At 36.4% G+C, this 19,488-nt stretch overlaps 1 protein-coding gene across 1 annotated transcript; it reads right to left on the bottom strand.

The window, feature by feature from the left end:
* Positions 1 to 1,000: 1,000 nt before the first annotated feature.
* FAM114A1 (family with sequence similarity 114, member A1) lies at positions 1,001 to 14,067 on the bottom strand (the record flags this gene model as incomplete). The annotated part of the gene is made up of 7 exons (XM_009700240.1): positions 1,001 to 1,168; positions 2,325 to 2,407; positions 7,529 to 7,652; positions 9,881 to 10,033; positions 11,824 to 11,958; positions 13,689 to 13,795; positions 13,954 to 14,067. Coding segments are annotated over 7 exons (884 nt in total), but the record flags the coding sequence as incomplete, so codon positions are not given.
* Between the last annotated feature and the right edge of the window lie 5,421 nt (positions 14,068 to 19,488).

Below are 19,488 nucleotides of genomic sequence, written 5' to 3'. Positions count from 1 at the left end.
TTGGATAGGAACTAGGTCAGTCTCTCGGATTTTCTAACATAGCACTTTTAAACCTAGTCCTAACAAATACAAAGATCCCTTAACTCTAGAATAAGTCATAATTACTTTCATATGGAGCCAACAGTATTGAGTCATCCCTTAGATGAATCTCCAGAGTAGAAATGGATAATACTCCCAATAAAAAAGTGGCTTTTATCAGCAATGCTAAACAATTCTACCTGGCACTATGGCATTACAACTTTCACAAGCTGATGCCAGATGGAAATCTGCAATTGCATAAAAATCTGTAATATATACAGTGTAACTCTGTCTCTTTCTTTGGACCTTTTTTGTAAGGAAAAATGACAGATAATTTCTTTATTAGAATTAATTCAAAAAATGTTGACAAAGATACCAACCACATTTAATATTGCTATAACTTGGCGTAAAATATTCAGTCACAATTAACCTTATCAACAAGAGGGCTTGTCTAAACGGACACAATACTTTTAGCCTTAAGAGCTATCTTTCACAAAGAGAATGAACATTTGTGAGTTGCCTAAATAATATTTCTGTTTTTTCTGTGCGTGATTTAAACTGTTCAAGAGTTTAAATAAAGTTTGAGAATTTTTTCCATGTGTTGTCACTGGGAGAAAGAGATGCCAAGGAATGTTGAGATATGACTTTCAATGTGCCATCGACATTACACTACAGAATCCCTCAGCTCACTGTATGTTGTGTATACACATGCATACACACAAAAACATAGAGATAAAAAAATAAAAACAATGTGATAGGCAGAGGACCTGCTACTTTGATATTTACTTATGCGAACAGACTAACAGTGAAAATATTTATGTAAGTGAGTTTCCTATTGGGTCTACAGTGAATAGTTATATATTAATATTTATTAATATTTCCATGAGTTTAAAAAATGACAACACACAAAGATAAAGAAGTAATCTTATCAAGAAAGTATGAAAATTTGCTTAATGAATCTTATCTCCAAAAGCTATTTTACCTCCACAGTTTTGTTTTTGTCTACTTCTGTTTTATCACTACCAATTTTATCTTCTTTTTCAGTCTTTTCTTCACCAGGTTCTCCACGGTTTTCTTTTATCTTCTCTTCCATGTCTACTGGGGTGGAAAAACTGGCTTCTTCCAGCCATTTGTGAGCTTTTTTCCTAGCCTGCCAAACAAAGAACCCAACCCCAAAGTTCAGTTCAAATAGGGAATATCAAATAATGTTCTTGAGCATTAATTAACAATACATTTAATTGCTTCGTTTTTACATTCAGAAATTTAAACATATCAAGCCATTGTGTGGCATTTAGTTAAGTGTATATTTAAGAAACTGTAGGGAGAAGCATTTCTGACTGTGTAAAGATGGATCAGCCAGGGATAATTCCTCTACAGGTATGATACTCCTAACTAACGCATAGAGTTGGCATTAATACCAAAGTTACTAATATTTCAGCTTTATGAGGTACCTTTCAAAGGAATTTACATAGAAATAATTTCCCTCCCCCCAAAAAATAAGAAGGTGGTGTAAAAAAGGAAAAAAATATTAGACAGGTGAGAGATGTAGTGAATTCTTAAAGGAAAAATGAATAGAAAATCACTGTATCTTCAGCTGCTTTCCCAGGCATGAAAGTAGATCAAAGTTGAAAAGTCTTGATGCTTTATACAACTTCAGACTACTGTTATGGTTAGTAGGAAATTTATGATGTCTCATTTTTAACATGAAGTCGAATTAAAATATGTTAAGACGTAAGCCTAAGCTAGTAATCCATTGTCTATCTACGTAGCTAGAGAGACAGACATTCATCTGAGCCTAAGATCAGCAGGTGAATCACCTTTAAAGGGGCCTGACAGCATAAATGTGACCAGTGCTGTAACTAGCTTCTAGCCATCTAACTTCTAGATGATTGAAGCTAGATGAGATAAACGCATGACTTTGCTTCTAACTAAGAAGGTCTGGAGAAGTCCCTCAGAAGAATAAACATGATGAGCAAGAAAAACAATTCTGAACCTCACCTTTGTTCCCAGTATGTCAGACCAAATCTGCTGTGCTCATGAACTCTGTTCTGCCGAGACACCCCTGGTTCAAGGCTTTCTAACATGGCCCATTGTGCTAGCTAGTCATTGCAACTGTATTGCCTTACTAACCTCACTTCTTCTATGAAAGCTTTTCTGTATTCATCATTTTAGTCCCACCCTCCTGAACTTGCTTTCTGAACTGTCTGAACTGAGCTAGGTACTGCTCTGTGTCAGATTTCAGAACAAAGCCCTCCCGCTTTGTCTTTGTCCAAGAAACAGAGGGCAGCTCACTAACAGGTGCTAACCTTATTAAGTTTGTCAGGAGTAGCAGCAACATGCAATTCAAACAGCAGTTCAGTGAGCATGCTGACAAACTCTTCTCCCATATCTGCGGCAAGAAAAACAAGACCATTTTCGTTAGGGTGTTATGATGATAATATTTACACAATCAAATACATACAGTCAAATAGTTTCCCCAAGCACTCTAGCACTTGAAACAGTGACAGTGATACAAGAAAGGGATGTGTGGGTGTGTGCGTGTGTATGCTCAAATAAAGAACAGAACAAGCAACAGAGATACCTGTACAACCAGATACGCTAGCTTGATCCACTACTCTTTCCACCCCATTCTAAATTCCACTAAATTTCACAAAAACAGGTAGGAGGAGAAGAAGCTGCATGATCCCTAGTTATCTGACAAAAATACGACCCACAAAATAACCAAAGAAGAGGTACTAACCTATTCTTTCAAACCAAGGAATAAAAAATGCAGCAGGGCCCGACACAAATAAATTTCAGAGGAAACATACCGGAAAACATGTCCTCTAATGCTCTGCCTGCAAACCACAGCTAAGAGCTGTGTTTTCTTTCTATTTTAAGATTGAGCTTTGCTTAAATGAAAAATGTTTTCTGTTCTGCTTTGGAGTAATGAGCCTTAAAGAAGCTGCACTTTTATTTCACAAGATTTATGAGCAAAGATTAGTATCACTAGTATTCGTATTTCATCTTTATTATACATATTCCTTTGACTACTTGCAGTTGCCATATTCTAACATTCTCTAAGTTCCTAAAAGTTGGTATTTTGGTTGGTTCTGTTCACCTGCACTTACTGAGTTTGGAATCTTCATTAACATTTCCTGGTGGAATATACAAAATCCAGGTTTTTTAGCCTGATGACGCTAAAAGGTCAAAGTCCCCATACTGAGCCTGATAAAAATCCAGCTACTTCAAAAATTAATGTCACATCTCACTGTATTCATTTTTTTGTTCATTTATCAGGTAGGGCCAATTTTTCTATTTTTATGCAAATCTTCAGTACTGAGCTTAAAAGCAGAGGGCCATTACTCTCCAATGAGTTTGGGGATTTTGATAGAACTTTTTACAGTCCACAGTACCTTGCAACAACATCTGGAAATGCAGTGGAATCTTACTCAGATTATACTCTCCTAGAGCAAAGGACATCTCACCCTTGCTTGTAAAGAGAGTGCCCGTCTTTGGTGCTATAAAATAAATTAGTATTTAGCACAAAGAACTCTGCAATGACCAAAAGACTGAGCTTTCCTCTTAACAGCTGGAGAACAGGTCAAGAAGATTGTATTCTAGCAGACCAAAGAGATGCACAGAGTTCACTTCATTGCTGCCCTTATGAGTAAATTTTGGCAATAGGACTTTCAGGTTTTGCAATACAGCACCTCTTGGATACACTGAATTCACTTGTTCTTAAAACAATGCTAAATTGTTTTATAAACTGCAGCATGCTGGAAACTGATAAGCAGTTCACTGGATCAATGCAAAACTACCAAAACTGTTGATAACTGGAATATTCAATTCGATACTCACTTTTGTTACCATCTCCCTTAACCTCGTATATGAAATATTGATGTTAATGGCTTTCAAAATGTAGGTAAAGCTACTTTTTCAGATATTCTCCTCTAATTATTTCATAAACAAAGGAAAAGAAGCTGCAGTGAAAAATTCATGAAATTGAGAGGAAACATTAGACAGAAGGGTATGCATTTGGCTTTCTCCTACTTGTTTCAGAAAATATCTTTTCCTTTTCTTTCTTTTCATATTGAGTTCGCACCTATCTGACTGTTAAGCAAAGACACAAAAAAACTATGATTCCAGTTTCAAAGTTGCAAGAACAAAGCTTAGCCCCATCTTTTCCCAAAACAGTCCTCCAAAGATCACTGCAGTAATTTCTCCTTGTTTAAGATTGAAAGTGTTTACAGTAGAAACTAAAAGCAGCACTAACGTCTCTGAATGAGATTCTGAGAGTCTAGCGTAAGAAGGGATCCTGAGAGTTTACTTAAAACAAATGGCCGCCCTTTTCAAACACTTGAATGCAAAGCACTGGTTTTCCTCCCAGGTAGAGATTTTTTTTTTTTTTTTTTTTTTTTTTTTCACGGAATATATATAGCACTGATAAATGGCACCACATAAATAACATGACTTTGATGATGAGAAAGTGGTAACAAATTAGCAACAAGTGGTAATTAACTTGTTTTCAAATACTGCTCAGTAGCTAGGTAAGATTTAACATTTTCAAACATCATTAGTTAATTTCTGTCTTTTGCAGGGGGGGTGCTTCCTTATATAGAAGAAAAGAACACAAGTTTTATTGAGCTAGGAAGCACAAATCAAAATCCTACTGAAGACAAGTTAGTTGCAGCTTCAAACTGTTTAGCAAGCATGATTAAAACTCAAAATTCCTCCACACAATATAACATAGCCTGCTGCCTCTTGCTAGATTAGCTAGCTTATGTGAAAATATATAGTTCTGTATTAAAAATATGCTATTAAAAAGCATATGGCTTACTGACTTGATTTTATAAGTGTAAAACCTATGAATGTGCTTAACGGGACCTTAATTGTATTAACTAGCTTGAGTGAAGAACACAAACTAAAATGAAGCCTTCTCTTCACAGCAAGACATCAGCTGCATTTAATCCTGATCAGTGAACCTGTTGTTAAATTTTACTGTCTTTTATCTATGCTGAATGCTAAATTATGTTTAAAATTTTTGGTAGCATCAAACACAGACCATTTTCTTAGCATAAATATTAATTATGCCACAGAAATAGGCTTAATGTCTCAACAAGTAATTTCAGGTAAACATTTGCAATTTAAAAAACCAACCAAACCAACAACTCAACCTAGACCCTAAAAGATCAAGTGTGCTCCCAGAAGGATACATATCGATGCCCTCCAGAAAGCTAAACTTATTTGTAAAATATGACCAGAATACTAAGTGTAGACAATAGTGAGTCACTTGATTCCAACTTAAATTATGTAAGGGTTGGTGAACTGAAGTATCAACGAAACATTGAACTGTTCAATAGAACTGTGCTCTATGAGGGGAAACAGACATGCAAATCATATACAACATTACATGGAAAGGTGCTGGACATTGTTTTTACCCAAAAATGGCAGACAATTGTCATGTCAAGGCCTATTAATGGAATTCTTCCAGTTTTACAAGGTTTTATGCTTTTGCTGCATAAATGCACTTAATAAAATCACTTCAGATCCTGTGCATTAAGAAATTCAGGAAGAGGTCTGTTTTCCCTGACTCAGGAGGATGATAAGAAGCCTTCATTCACTCTGACAAGGTTTTAATGAAGATAACAGATTTCTGTGTCAAAGCACTACACAGTGTTAAGAGCACAATCAATGCAGTGTTGCATGTACTACAGATTACGGATGAGAGGCTGAAGAAGGAAGTAAAGGCCACATGTCCCAGGTTAGGAGCCTGACCACAGAATTGCAGGCTCAGGCCTAACAGAAAGCTGCTTTAAGAAACGATTAACCTTTTTATTCTTTTGGAATAGTTCCAGTGGAACTAAAATTTATCCAGCTTAATACTAATAAATGAAACTTATCTGTAGTTCAAATACTAATGAATCTTGAGTCTGATTGCACTAAAGGTCATGAGTAATTTTGAACTGCAGTCTGAAGTAAGACCTATTCAGCTGTACAGTGGAGAGAACATGTGTGTGGTTATTATTTCCGCTGTCACAGAGAAGAGGATATGTTTCACTGCTGAGTGGTTTGCTTTAGCAGGGGAAAACCTGCAGCACACTCTGATTTATTTTGTTTTATTTTGGTTTTTTTTTTTTTTTTAGGTGCTCATTGCCTTGGTCTCAAGCCTGTTTAAAAGACCAGTTAATGTTTCAAGGAGCATGATCAGCAGCCGTGCTTCACTGAAAAAACAGAACTTCTGACCACTGGAGAAAACATCACTTTATGCAAGAAACAGAGTTTTTCCTGGAGACTAGTTTCAAAGCAAGAAATTATTTCCCACAGAAATTAAGGAACAACAGACATCTCATGAATCCTCACTCTTAAGCAGGTAATACACTTTCTTGACTTCTATTTCTCACAACCCCATAAAGGAATGTGGGGTTTTAAAGAATAAAAAGGAAAAAAAGCAGCACAAAACTCTAGCATACTAAGTAAGACTTTACACTGAACGCTTGCTGTCCTCCCTGAGAAGAAACAATAAGCTCCCTGTGAGAGACATCAGGCATACTGAGGAAGTACTGCTAGAAAAAGCAGTCTGAGTGAAAAAGGCTTTCCAGTTAGAATGTATGGATGCTAACACAGTTTTTCTAACTTTCTGGAGGCTAGAGAAATCATACCTCACCATCTTGCAAAACGTAGGTTTTATGGGAAAAGCACTCCCAAGAAGATCAAAAGGATGTGGAAGAAACAGCTTTTTATGTTTCTGTGTTTCTGAAACACAACAATATGGTGTTCAGTGGCATAAACCAGTCTTCAGTCAGGTCAAGGGGATTGCTTCTATTAGCTAGAAGAGGTTTGGTATGGATCTCATAGGCCTGGAAACATGAACTGTGGTGGCTTTAAGCTAACTTCTTATCCTTCTGTTCTCAGCCTGTTCTGGGGAATGCCAAAATTCCTGACCTGTAACCGCATAGTTACAGCATGCTTCTGCTGTTTTAACATCTTTCTAACACTCCACTTGCCACTTCTTGCCAAGCAATACCTAGAAAGCAGCTTTGCCACTATGTTTCAAAGTGACTTTCCTTCAAAAAGTTCCGGGTTCTTAGGTCTCTGTTACATTTTAATCTTTTCTCTATCTAGCAATGGAGGGTACAAAGTCAAGATGAAGTTGCTAAACAGAAAAGCATGGCTAAATACTCCAAAAACTCTCAGATTACACAATTTCATAAACAGAATCTGTAAGAAAACAGTGATCCAAAAGGTTATTATTTTCCTTTCTTATTTTTGTTTTGCTTTCACTGATGATATAGCAAAGTAATATAATACTTCCTAACATTATATTTTCTATATCTCACACTTCAATTACAATATAAATTCAAAATTAGGCATTAATCAGCTTCCAGAACTTTTAGAGTATTAATCTCAGTGACTACCTTATGAAGAATATTAGGATATCAGAAATTATAGTTTGAATTGTACTTTTTTAAATGACTATACAGGGAAGTAACAATTACCTATATGGTTAAGTCTCTGTATTTCTACTTACCTTTCTGTGCCTGCACCACTTCATCATCTGATTCCTTTGGAATAAAAATCTCTTTTATAGCAATTAAATCATTTTTCACAGTCTCCAACTGTTCTCCATCAAGTGTTGCTAAATATGACTGAATCTGTGAAAGAAAGGACAGCAAGCATTCCTAACCAACCCAGAGCATTTCTTAAATGCTAATTTAGAGCCTGATACCAAAATAGGCTAAGAAACAGAAACTTCTCTTTTGCTCAAATCTTGTCTCTAACCTTCTAATGTAGACATATTTTTAGTTCTCATCAACAAAATTTGTTCAATGTCACAAAAATTTCACCAGCCTTGCAAGATCGTCAGGTCTCTATATTCTCCCAGAACATTAGTTTTGCATTATAAATCTATGATTTAATTGCAACCTGTAATAAGCATTTGGGGATTGCCTGGGTGAAGACAGCAGACAAAAAGGGCACAGGCAGACTTCATGGTTAGTCTGAGCACTCACAGGAGGAGTTGTAAAAAGAAGCCTGTTTTCCCTCCTTCAAAATTATTGACAGTCTACCAGTCTACCTGTTCTGAAGAATGTATTGACAGGTCTTTGCATGTCTCAGGTATCTGCAAGTCCCTGCTTATCTAATAGGGTGGCATGCCTAAGAGGGATGGAAGCAGATTCTTTGAATCACTGTTTGTTTGCACTACAGTTATATGGTGTTAATCCCATGATTGCACCCTCTGCCTATGGAAGCTGAGAGAAACGCCTTCTCTCTCCCTTGACACAAAATTTTAGTTTTAGGTTTGTTTCAAGGTTTTTTTTTTAAGCTTGCTTGACAGATGTGCGGACTGGCTCAGCGAGAGACAGGAGAAAGATGTTATTTTCCTATGTTCCTCCTTGACGTTTCCAGCTCGTATGCTCAGGGTTAAATGCAAGATAAAACTGGGAGACCCACCTCAGGTTGTGAAGGACTACCTAGGGCTTTTTTGTCCCTCTCTATAGCATCATCCATTTCATAGAATGAACTGGGAACTTTTTTTAATGGAAACTCTTAAAATAAAAGCTTAAAAATATTTTAAAATCCTGCTACTAGAAGCACACAGGGCATTAGCAATGCCTTCAGCCTCTCCTGCACTCCTCCTGTGGTTTTTGGGCTGTTAGTATAGGTCTCAAGCTCACAGTACTGTAAGTATTTTGTGTGTGTGTGTGTATGGCAATTGGAATACTTATCAGGGAATTGGACTTGTTTGACCCACACAGTTGCATTCAATCCTGTTGGAGTGAGTAGGACTATGAACAAGGGGTTATCTAGGACATAACATGAAGCACATTGGAAACCTCATGGTAACAACCCGCACAAGTCTTACTTACCGTATGGTATTTCACAGTAAAAGAGAAATAGTGTTGACACATGCAATTAACCTGAACTTCTTTTCTATTTCTCTTTTTCCTGTTTTGTGTTGGGTTTTTTTGGTTTGTTTTTTTTTTCCAAAAGCAGGCCCTTGAATCTTATATATGGGTTTTAAATTTATTATTTTTCATTTAGACTTAATTGCAAAAAATAAAAACATGGACGGTATGTACCTAGCTGTTATTAATACAAGCTTCTTTTATTTGTGAGAGAAAAAAGAATATTTTTAAAAATAAGTTGGTTATTTTTTATTATAAATAAACCAGATGTCAAGGAATGTTAATTACAAAAATAAAAAAGAAAAAAAAACTATTTAAAGAAATTTAATCAGAAAACTGTTTCAGTACAAAATACCACTATGAGAATCTACAAAATTCTATTAATCTACTGTCAGAGATCTATTGATCTACTGTCAGAGTCAATAAATTGAGAGCTGAAATTAAAAAATATATTTATCATATAGGCCTTAGTAACATGTTCTTCAGAAACACATTTGTATACTTCTGGTAATAATATCTCGGGGTAGTTTTATGTAACTTTAAAAACTAACACAATAAGAAGGCTTAGGAATTGAGTAAGTAAACTGGAATTCATTTTCATTCACTAGCCTCCAGGTGTAGTAGGTCTAGAACTCCCGAATGTAAGTATCAGTGCCTGATACAAACACAAAATACTTCAACCTCCTTGCAAATTCTGAAAAGACATCTGCATAGTGTCACAAGCTGAAAAAGATACACTATATATGGCTCTAACAAAAATAAATTTCAGTTAGAAGTTGTTTGTTTTGAGTTAATCTTGGAGTTAAATTTTAGGTATATCAAGATTGATTTCCTGAAGCCAAGGACTGGCCCGCGGGACCAGTTGAAGTTCATGGAAAACTTACTGTTCATTCCACATGCACCTGCAGAGTGAAATTAATGTAAAGATCAATTTTTCACCAACCATTTTGATTTATGCTGTCTGCATACTGTACCTGAGCTTCACTTTCATTTGACAGGATTTCCAGAGCTTCAAGGTGAGACAAACCTTGGAATTCATCAAAAAGTAGTCCATAATGTGCTGTTCTTTCAACTGTAACTTGCTGGGCCCGCCTCTGTTTCTCTTTTTCTTTAGCTTCTCGCAACAGCTGCAAAAATAAACATCATTCCTGTTGTTTTATTGGTAGTGCTGTAGGTATGACAGATTTTATTACTTTCTGCTTCTGTTTGTCTAGGAAGTAGTAATAAAATTTGAGACAATATCACACCTGCAAAGCTGAACTTTTAGAGCTGAAATATCCAACTTCTTTTTTGACAAACTTCCTAATAAAATATTTAAGTAGTATTCTAAGTGTGGTTTTCCCAATGGTAATTGCTAACCATCTTTTTTAAAAAACAATGAATAAACAAATAATCTTGCTTGTGTTCTCAAAAGCAATGTCAGCTATGTGTACCATATAATAAATTTAGCCACCAATTACAATGAAAGAAAAACAAAAAAGACTATTTCATACACAGTCTTAAAGATTCGTGCAATCCATTCCACAGATCACAAAATGGGAAGAATATTATTTTTGGGACCTACCTACCTACTTTCATAAATAATGCACCTACATAAATATTTCCTATAAAATATTTTTAGAAGATACTGAAGTCAGTTTCATGTGACAGCAGGACTGACAAAAGAGATTGGCCTAATAAGGTATGACTTCTATCAAAGGTGAGGCAGAACTACACTGCATATACTTGGGGATATTTTGGAGTGATCTTCTTATACACTTCTATTAGTGTATAAGAAGGATAGAATAGTGTATAGAATAGGATCTTCTGTTCCTTCCTTCTGTTCCCAGGAAGGAATGGCCTCTCGTATGAAATTGCCATAGTAAAACTGGTAAACATATTTGAACTGCATCTTAAGTCACATAGAAGCCTCTGAATAGAGGTGAACTCTTGCCACTTACACTATTCCATCATTCAAAATTTCTACGATACTGTCTTCAGTTATTCATTTGTTACAAAAGACTTATGATGGTAGATTCTTCAGTCTCCACCTTCAAAAGATCACTCACAAAACTTTATGTACAAATCACCGAAAAGGAAACACTGTGTTAAGGGACCCATGAGAACTGATTTATGTCACTTTCTGACTCAGATTTTATGTGTGAATTCATGCATATTGTTCAGGAAGGTATTCTCAAAATCTCATTTTAACCCTGTGGGCCTTGACAAAGGGTTACTTGCTTTTGGCCTACTACAACAGTATCAGTCTGTTCACACTTACAATGACAAACACTAAAGATGAAACATCTCATTAAAAAAAAAAAAACCCTTACTCCTCTCTAAAAGGAAATAAACATGTAGTAAAATTACGTTTTTTTTCAATGTCTATTACACAGCCTCCCTCCTCTCAGTGTCTGTAGAGCTAAAATGATTTTGTACTGACAGCACTTGGAATTCTGTTCTGTTTTTGTCATGTCTCTGAACTTTTAAACATGAGTCATGACTGTGTAAGGGTACCATTAGTTTAGATGGACATTAAGATACAACTTTTCACAGCTTTAATTCCTAATGAAACATATGTCATATTCCAGTATTACTAATTTCCAAGAAAAGTAGTATCGTGATGTTTATGCTGGAAGATATCTACCTACAGCTGTTACAAAAATGCCAACAATTTGATTCTGTCTCCAGAGTGTAATGATTTATCACTGCATATACTATCTTATTAAAATCAGCTGTTGCACATGTGATATGCAGAAAAGATAATTTTACATTATCTTTTGTGGTTCTGTGAAGAAAAATAAAGTGGAGCAAATATAAAGCATAATATTTATTTCCATCAGCCTAGCTAATATCTACTGCTCTCCCTGAGGCATCTGAAATTCTGGAAAAAGAATCTGAAACTGCATTGGCAGAGCTGTATTTAAATAAATCCAACCTGAGATAGAGAAACTGTTCTTGCCATCAGTGTTTTTGTTCTCTTAAATCCAGGATCGCTTTCTGCAAGGACATTCATGGTTGTCTTCCCAATAAATTCCAAAGCATCTAAGCCTCCAGATAATACACTTTTCCCCTGTATAAAATAATGCAGTGTGGTTATTTTCTTTCCACTTTATGCTAAGATGAACTGTAAAGACTCTTGCTTTTGCTGACATCATCTTTGAACATTCAGGTCGCTAGATTTTCTATGCTTTAACTAACAGTAGGATTGATACATTTATAAAATTATGTTACTTTGTTCTGAGTACATTTTTAAAAAGAAAAAAATGGACTATACAAATATTTCTAGTTAATTAAAAGATTCACACCAAAGGAAATGTAACACCTGTTGCCAATAAAAAAAAATATGAATACCACTTTAATTTCATCCAAAGTGGCATCTAGTCCATGGGAACATATTTTAGATATGAATAATATGGAGCCAAAGTCCATCATGAACAGCATGACCCCTGCCTTAGCTAACTGATTTCTAAAATATTGACACTTGTGATGACTCTGGAACTGTCTATTGAAATACAGTTGTTTTTCCTGTGTCTTCATATTAGCATTAGTCCTCACCTACAATTTTTCATGTACACTGAAAAAGAATTTTCACTGGCTAAAGATTTCCATTTCAATCTGGATTATGTATCTGCCAGATACTCAAATGCTGATGTAACCTGGTATATAATGGAAAAACCTACCAAAGTCTCAAATGGCATTACAGGCAACTTACTGAGACCTTGAGATATTCTTTTCATTTGGTGACATTCATCACTGTGGTATAGTAGCCTCTCTATGTTTGTGTAAGAGCACATTTCTCTTATTTGCAAATCTTGTACAATGCTCAGTTAATCTTACTGGTGTGCAGCTCTCACAAGCCCTGCGATGCTCCAGATTCTGTAGCAACAGTCTTGGGAATAATCTATAGGAATCTCCCTCTGCTCCCAAAATCTTTGATATGAGAGTGATGAGGCACTCCGAGTGAACTGGATATGCACTAGAAAAGAATTGCCACTTCATAAAACATGCTCAATGGGGATTTAGTCTTCTACGCTTTTTAGCCGATGCTTAAAGTCTCTTATAATTCCAAGGGAAACATCATACTGAAAAACTCAGAGGAAAACATTTGCTATAGTAGTAGTGTGTAAAAAATGTTGCAGAAGAAGATGACACAAAAATTGATTTGGAAACAGTACAGTACAGAATTCTGCAAAAGCTGAAACACAGGAAAACAGAAAAGGATGAAGTGCAAAACACAGAAAACATGTGGATGGTGTAATAGGAAAGAACTGTGGACAAAAGATTTTGCCTCACTGAGTCTACAATCAGACTGCCTTCTGGGAAGGCTAAAATGAAATGAGAGACTAGATAGAGAGGCAAATGTAAGGGGCAGAGACTAACAATACAGTTTAGTAAAAGCATTAAAATAACCAAATGGAGCATTTTCTTATTTTATCTGCCTTCAAAAATGATCACAAATCTTATAACACTTTCTGTTGAAGGACTTAACTGTAAAAAAATTTAGATGATGGTACCACAACTATAAAAAGATTTCCCAAGAATTTGCAGAATTCTGTATTGTTCAGGAGAAGACCATATTTTTCACAGAAACTGGTGCCAAAGTAGTAACTCACTTAGTTGTGTTTGACTTTTCTTTTTTAATTTGATACAGTTCTTTTGCTGTGGAAGAGACTCTAACCAGACTTACAACAGAACTGTTTTTACAAAGACCTACAACTTAACAAATGTAACCTACAGGGAAGTTGCACATAAAAATGATGAAGAGTAACTAGAGCACAAAAGCCAGCTAAAAAGACTCACTGTGTTCTGTACAGCATTAGTGATAGCTGACAACATGCCACGAGATCCAGATGAAGGAGAAGAAGGAATATTCTCAGAAGAGCTTTGTTCCAGAGAATCTTCCGCTTCTAATAAAAGAAAAAGGCAAGCTACAGCATACTTTCAACTCTACAAGTCACAAATTATCATAAACTGGATTCTGTGATAAAAATCTTAAAATTTTGTAAATTGGACTAATTTGGCAGTGTCAAAGAGTTTTGTCCAATTTCAGTGAACTTGAACTTACGTATAATTGGTGTTTCAGCTGCAGTAGGCTCTGCTGTTTCTGACGATGCTGAACTGGCATTATGAATTCCTAGGGTAGTTCCTGCTTTTTCCTTTACTGCTGTTATCCCATGACCTGCAGCAGAAGCATATTTTAGATTATATGATTTGAAAACTTACTAATAACAGTGCATAATATTCTTATACTCCATGAATGACGCCAATCAGAATAACAATTAAACTTACCTCAATTGGTTCATTTTTATCTAGGCTAATAATTCACTTGTTCTACTATATCCAGTATATTAATTGACTAGAAATGATAAAGCTGAAATATAATACAAATGACACTGGATCTGAAATGTAAAACTTGTTTCAGTGGCACACATAAGTTTAGTTCCCTGCTTTTCAAAATGCTAAGTGTTCTATTACAATCAGTTTAAACAGAAATTGACAGTCCTCCTAATGCTGTAGGGTTTGGTCTCATCTAGTTTTCAGAAGTCGAGAACAATTAACCCACAATTAATGGACTGTGGGTGACTGCAAGGCTGAGGTAAGGAATCTGTTCTTCAGTCTGCTGCATAAGTGCTATGTTAGGTAAGTATTTTAGGAACACTGACCCAGGTCCTCAAAGTTATTTCAGGATTTAAGCTCCTCAGTTGCTCATTTGAAGTCAAATTCTAAAGTGTCTCTCCTCAAAACTGCTATTTAAATATACTTTGCAAAGTCTGTTGGTGTCGGATACACAGACAGAATTATTGTTCCAGCGGTACCTGATCTCCTACAGAGATTTTACTATCTTTACCTGATGCATATGTAGTGATTCCCTAACTCTCTGTTCTATTAAAATGATCTAGTTTAATGTAAAGAATATATGTTATTAGTATTTTCATCTGAATAATTTTAACAGAACAGGATTGCTTTGCTGCTTTTCTACAGAGAGTTTATTTACACTAGCAGATCACATGTACTGGATATATCCTGCTATAGGATAGGGTGGGATTGCCTCGTAGTCAGGAAAAGGTGGCAGTAGCTTCCTAATCTGCATCAGCTGTACTTGAAAAATGCTGCCCTTAAAGAGACTACCCTCAAATTATCTGCCTATTCTGCTTCTGGATATAGCCACAAGTATGTTCACGATGGGCTTCTCATTACAAATGATCCAGCTAGCACATCTTCCTTAGCTGGAAGTTTCTGCACATCAGCTGAGACGCAATAAGTAAACAACCAACCAGGCAAGCAATATTTCTTTCCAACACAAAGTGACCCTATTTGATTTTTTTCTTGCAGACTACACCATTACTGCATCTCATGTAAAGCCAATCACTTCTAGCAGTAGGGCAATACAGCATGCTTTAACTATCTGCCTAACTACTTACGAGAAGTATTAATGACAATTTCATACATCTTTGCTTTGTTACCTTAAACTGAACTGTAAATAGATAAATGATTTCAGAAAAGGCATTAATACAGATGCTCAGGCAGATACCTAGACATCTAAGACACTAAGTCAAGCATAATGACTTACTAGATGTTGTCCATACTTTCCCACAATTGTGTGCACTTTCTATTACAAAATTTCAAAGCATCTTTTCTGAATTATATTAGCTACAGCAAAATAACCTATCATTTACCAGTGCTCTGCAGTGTTCTGAATAAACATATACATATATGTGTGTGTGCGTGTGTAGTCATACAAATACGTTTTTGAACATCTGATTAAAGAAAGATGCAGCAAAACTATTTGAAATGGAGTAGGAAGAAGGAAAGCTTTGATTTACAATTCTATGATTTCCAGATGGGTTGCACATCAGGTGCTCTACGAATTCAATAATAAACGTACTCTAGAAAACATATGTGAAGCAGCACTACTGAAAGATCACATACAAGAAAACTGGAGTATCTGGACATAAACACAAAGAACAGATGTCTCCTAAGGAACAGATGAGCAGAAACAAGTAATTTTCTATACGACAGCATAAGCTGCATGGGGTCCTGATGGTTTACAATGAAACAGAGAGCAAGTAAATGCTTTTAGCTGTCTAAAGAAAATATGACCCTTGTCTGTTTTATCTCATGTCTTACAAAATGTAGCAGTATGTCCAACTGTACAGGACATACCAGGTTATGCAGCACAGTAATTTAAGTAATTGCTGGATAACTTCTTGCCTTTTGCAAAATCTGTTCCAATGCAGATACTGGAGAGCGGCATACTACTTTGTCTAATTCCAATCTTCTATGCATTTTAATTAGTTCAATGAAAATATTATCATTAATAGATTCTGGAGTCATTTATTTACTCTCCAAATTTCTACGACTCAAATAACTATTAATTGTGTTTTTAAACTAACGTAATAGATACTCCATGTCACATTCCTTTCCTTTCTGCTACTCACAACGTTTTAAATGAGCAAAAGAGTTCTACTGTTTCCATTGACTTAATTTTTCTTAAGGACTTGACTTGCTAATAAAATATTATTGTCCTGCAATTATATAAAAAATTAACTATGAACATTAAGCAAAAAATTCCTTTTACTGTGTGCAAAAGTTTTTCAGATTAATTTCCCAGTTTTTTTCTGTATCTAAACATGTTTTAAATTTTTTTTTTATATTCTGTAATTTGGTTCTCATAGTTTTGCAGACAAGCTTATACTTCCAAGAAGAGGAGGCACACAGTTGCTGTACTGATATTTACAGACTTACAAAAGGCAGCATTTTCAGGGCTGTGGTTACATGCACTGCAATGATAAGAAAATATTTCAGGTCAGCTAGGAGTGGTTTTGCTGAACTAAACTGTATGGCACGTATGTTTGACTACAACAACAAAACAGATGAGATCAGAAGACCACAACTGAAGCAAGCCAGCACTGTTAGATACACGCACATACACAAACACGGCAAAAGGCGCAGAAATAAAAGAGGTTATGGGAGATAAGCCTACATTTTAGAGATAAACATGCTCTCCTTTGTTACACTGGGTGTGGTAACACAACTGAGGTCAGAGTGTAAACTTAGGAACACCTCCAATGCCTTCATTTACTCATCTGTAACAGCAGAGACAGAAGAGCTATGCAATGGGTATCATTACCCACATGCTTTTTGAAGAAGGCATGCTTTTTTCCCTGTGTTGTTGCTTTTGCTATTCTTGCTGACATGACTTCTTTTCTTTCTATTGGCTGGCAATTTCAGCAGAATATTGTGGTTCATCTTGCCAGCTGGAATCTTTCATTTGAAAAGGAAGGTTTTGCAAGCAGTGCCTAAAAATGTGGCCTGCCTTTGAGTTTGCCTGATCTGCCCAAGGCTGGATAACAGCACTGCTTTAGTCAGATACATCCCACTTCACTTCAGGCTCTCTTATCTTCCACCTCCCAGCTCAGTAGCTCTGGATTCCCTGCAGAGCTGAAAGAGGCCAACAGACACCTCCGGAGGGCAGCTCAGCACGTCTGAAATCTAAACCATTCTCTGTAAGAATCACTGTCCCTTGTCAATCTAGTACTCCCAGGCAACTGGACTCCCTGCTTCCGTGGTACAGACTGGGAGGAAGAGTTTGAGATTTCGTCCCTGGCTACCACACAGTCTTTGTAACCTGTGTTGCACCACGGGGGCATTTCTGATGAACAACCGATCAAAATTTAGATGAATGAAGCTTCATCTGGTTCAAGCTAAAGATGAAGATCGAGGCCTTGAATTAGCATCTGACACTGACTGCAAAACTGAGGAACCTGAAGACAGCTGGGGGTGAATCACTCCACTATGTGAACTATAGGTCTGTGGAAAAGCCAGCTGTGCTCTGGTTTTGTACACTAAAAAAGTGGGACCGCTTTGTGCTCACTCTGAGGCTATCCTATTGGCACTCCATCCACTTCAAGGCTTTCAAAAAATTCTCTTCCTTGTAGTTAAAACAAAAACACAGGCTAGACTCTAATACCTATGCTATCTAGTCTGTAAATCAGGAATAACTCCAATTAAGCTAGTAAATGAGACTAGTTTCAGATCTCTTTATTGTAATGGTAAAAGGTTTTCATAATAGCGATAGGCATAAAGGCTGCTACAACAGATCATTGGTTCTCAACCTCTTCTAGATCATAAGCCCATGATAAAAGACATAAAGAAAGCAAATGGGACTGCCACCCCCAAAAGCATATCCACAATTCCTCGCATCTGTTACTTGCATTCAGTATTCTTAAAATGGAAGAACTGTGAAAAAGGGGTTTGCTGTTCCAGCTGCTGTAAATTGTTCTTTACAAAAGAGTTGAGTGACCACCATGTGATTTCAGGCCCAAAACCAGTTTTCCTTTAATCAGCTGAATTTGTGCAATGAAAAGAAAAAAGTCTTCTGAAGAGATTAACTGTCCTTTTTATGACCACATAAGGTACAAGCATAACACCCAGCCTTTGGGTTTTTTTATATCGTTCTTTATTTCACAGCTGGGGAATATTATCTATAGAGAATGGAAAAGATATTCACATCATTTCAATACTTTAGTTTCACATTATCTGAAGCATTTGCATTGCCGTTCCATGTAGGCTTCAATTCAAGCTATGCAATTCTGATTATTACACATACCATGCGTAATAATATCCAAGCTCATGAACACAGCGACATCACAAGTGACATTTCATTCTGTCATACTGAGAGACAAGAAAAGGTTTTCAGCCTACCAGGGAGAACTATGGGTGTGTGGTATTTCCATGTGCCATTCTACTAGGTGAAGAACTAGATGAGGAATATACACAAGCACAAAATAATCAAGATAGCAGAATATTAATTAAAGCAATGCATGAGAGACATGCATTAAGCAGCCTTATAGTATGAATTTCAGAGATCATGTAAACTAAACAGCTGGGTTCTATTTTTTATTACTTTTATTGTGTAAGAGGTATTGCAGCTGTTAGTCTTACCAATGGCACTAGAGGTAAAAAACACCATACTTAGATGGAGTGAAGCACATGCATACAGCATGACAGAGAACAGACTTTGCTTGGAAATGCTGCTTGTTGAGTAGCATAACTTAAGCACCTTATGAACGCCATAATTCATCCATATAAAACAATACAGCATATGAAAGGCAAGGCTTGTAGAAGAATGTAGTAATTTTCATTAAGCTAGCAAATAGCTTAGTTGGTAAAAAACCCAAATAGGCAAGCTTTCAAGCATACAAGCTGTTTTTAAAAACAGAAGTCACAAGCTTCAGGTACAGACTGAGAATATATTTTGCCTCACTTAAGCCCTGGGGATAAAAGGTTTGCTGTTACAGCTAAGCTGACCTAATGGCTTCTCGGTGCTGGTATGGGAGGTTCTACTCCTTCCATGCTCGATATTTGTCCCTTCTCCTTGCTCCGGCACTTATCTCAGTGAGTTGGTTCAAGGAACCGAAGAGGCAGAAAAGGGACTTTTCTTTCCTCTAGAGTTACTCTTATGCCAGTTTAGCTTCCTGAACTGGATTACCGAGAGCTCAGAGGAGCATGAGTGCTGGCACAGGGAGAAGGAAGAAACATGCAAGGAAAAGAGAGGTGCAGGACTGCACATTTCAGTGGCTGCTAGCCATTAGATTGG

Source organism: Cariama cristata, unplaced genomic scaffold (assembly GCF_000690535.1).
Source record: "Cariama cristata isolate BGI_N322 unplaced genomic scaffold, ASM69053v1 scaffold45775, whole genome shotgun sequence".
NCBI classification, from domain to species: domain Eukaryota; kingdom Metazoa; phylum Chordata; class Aves; order Cariamiformes; family Cariamidae; genus Cariama; species Cariama cristata.
The sequence above is the reverse complement of the archived record's forward strand: the minus strand, read 5'-3'. Positions and strand labels throughout refer to the sequence as shown.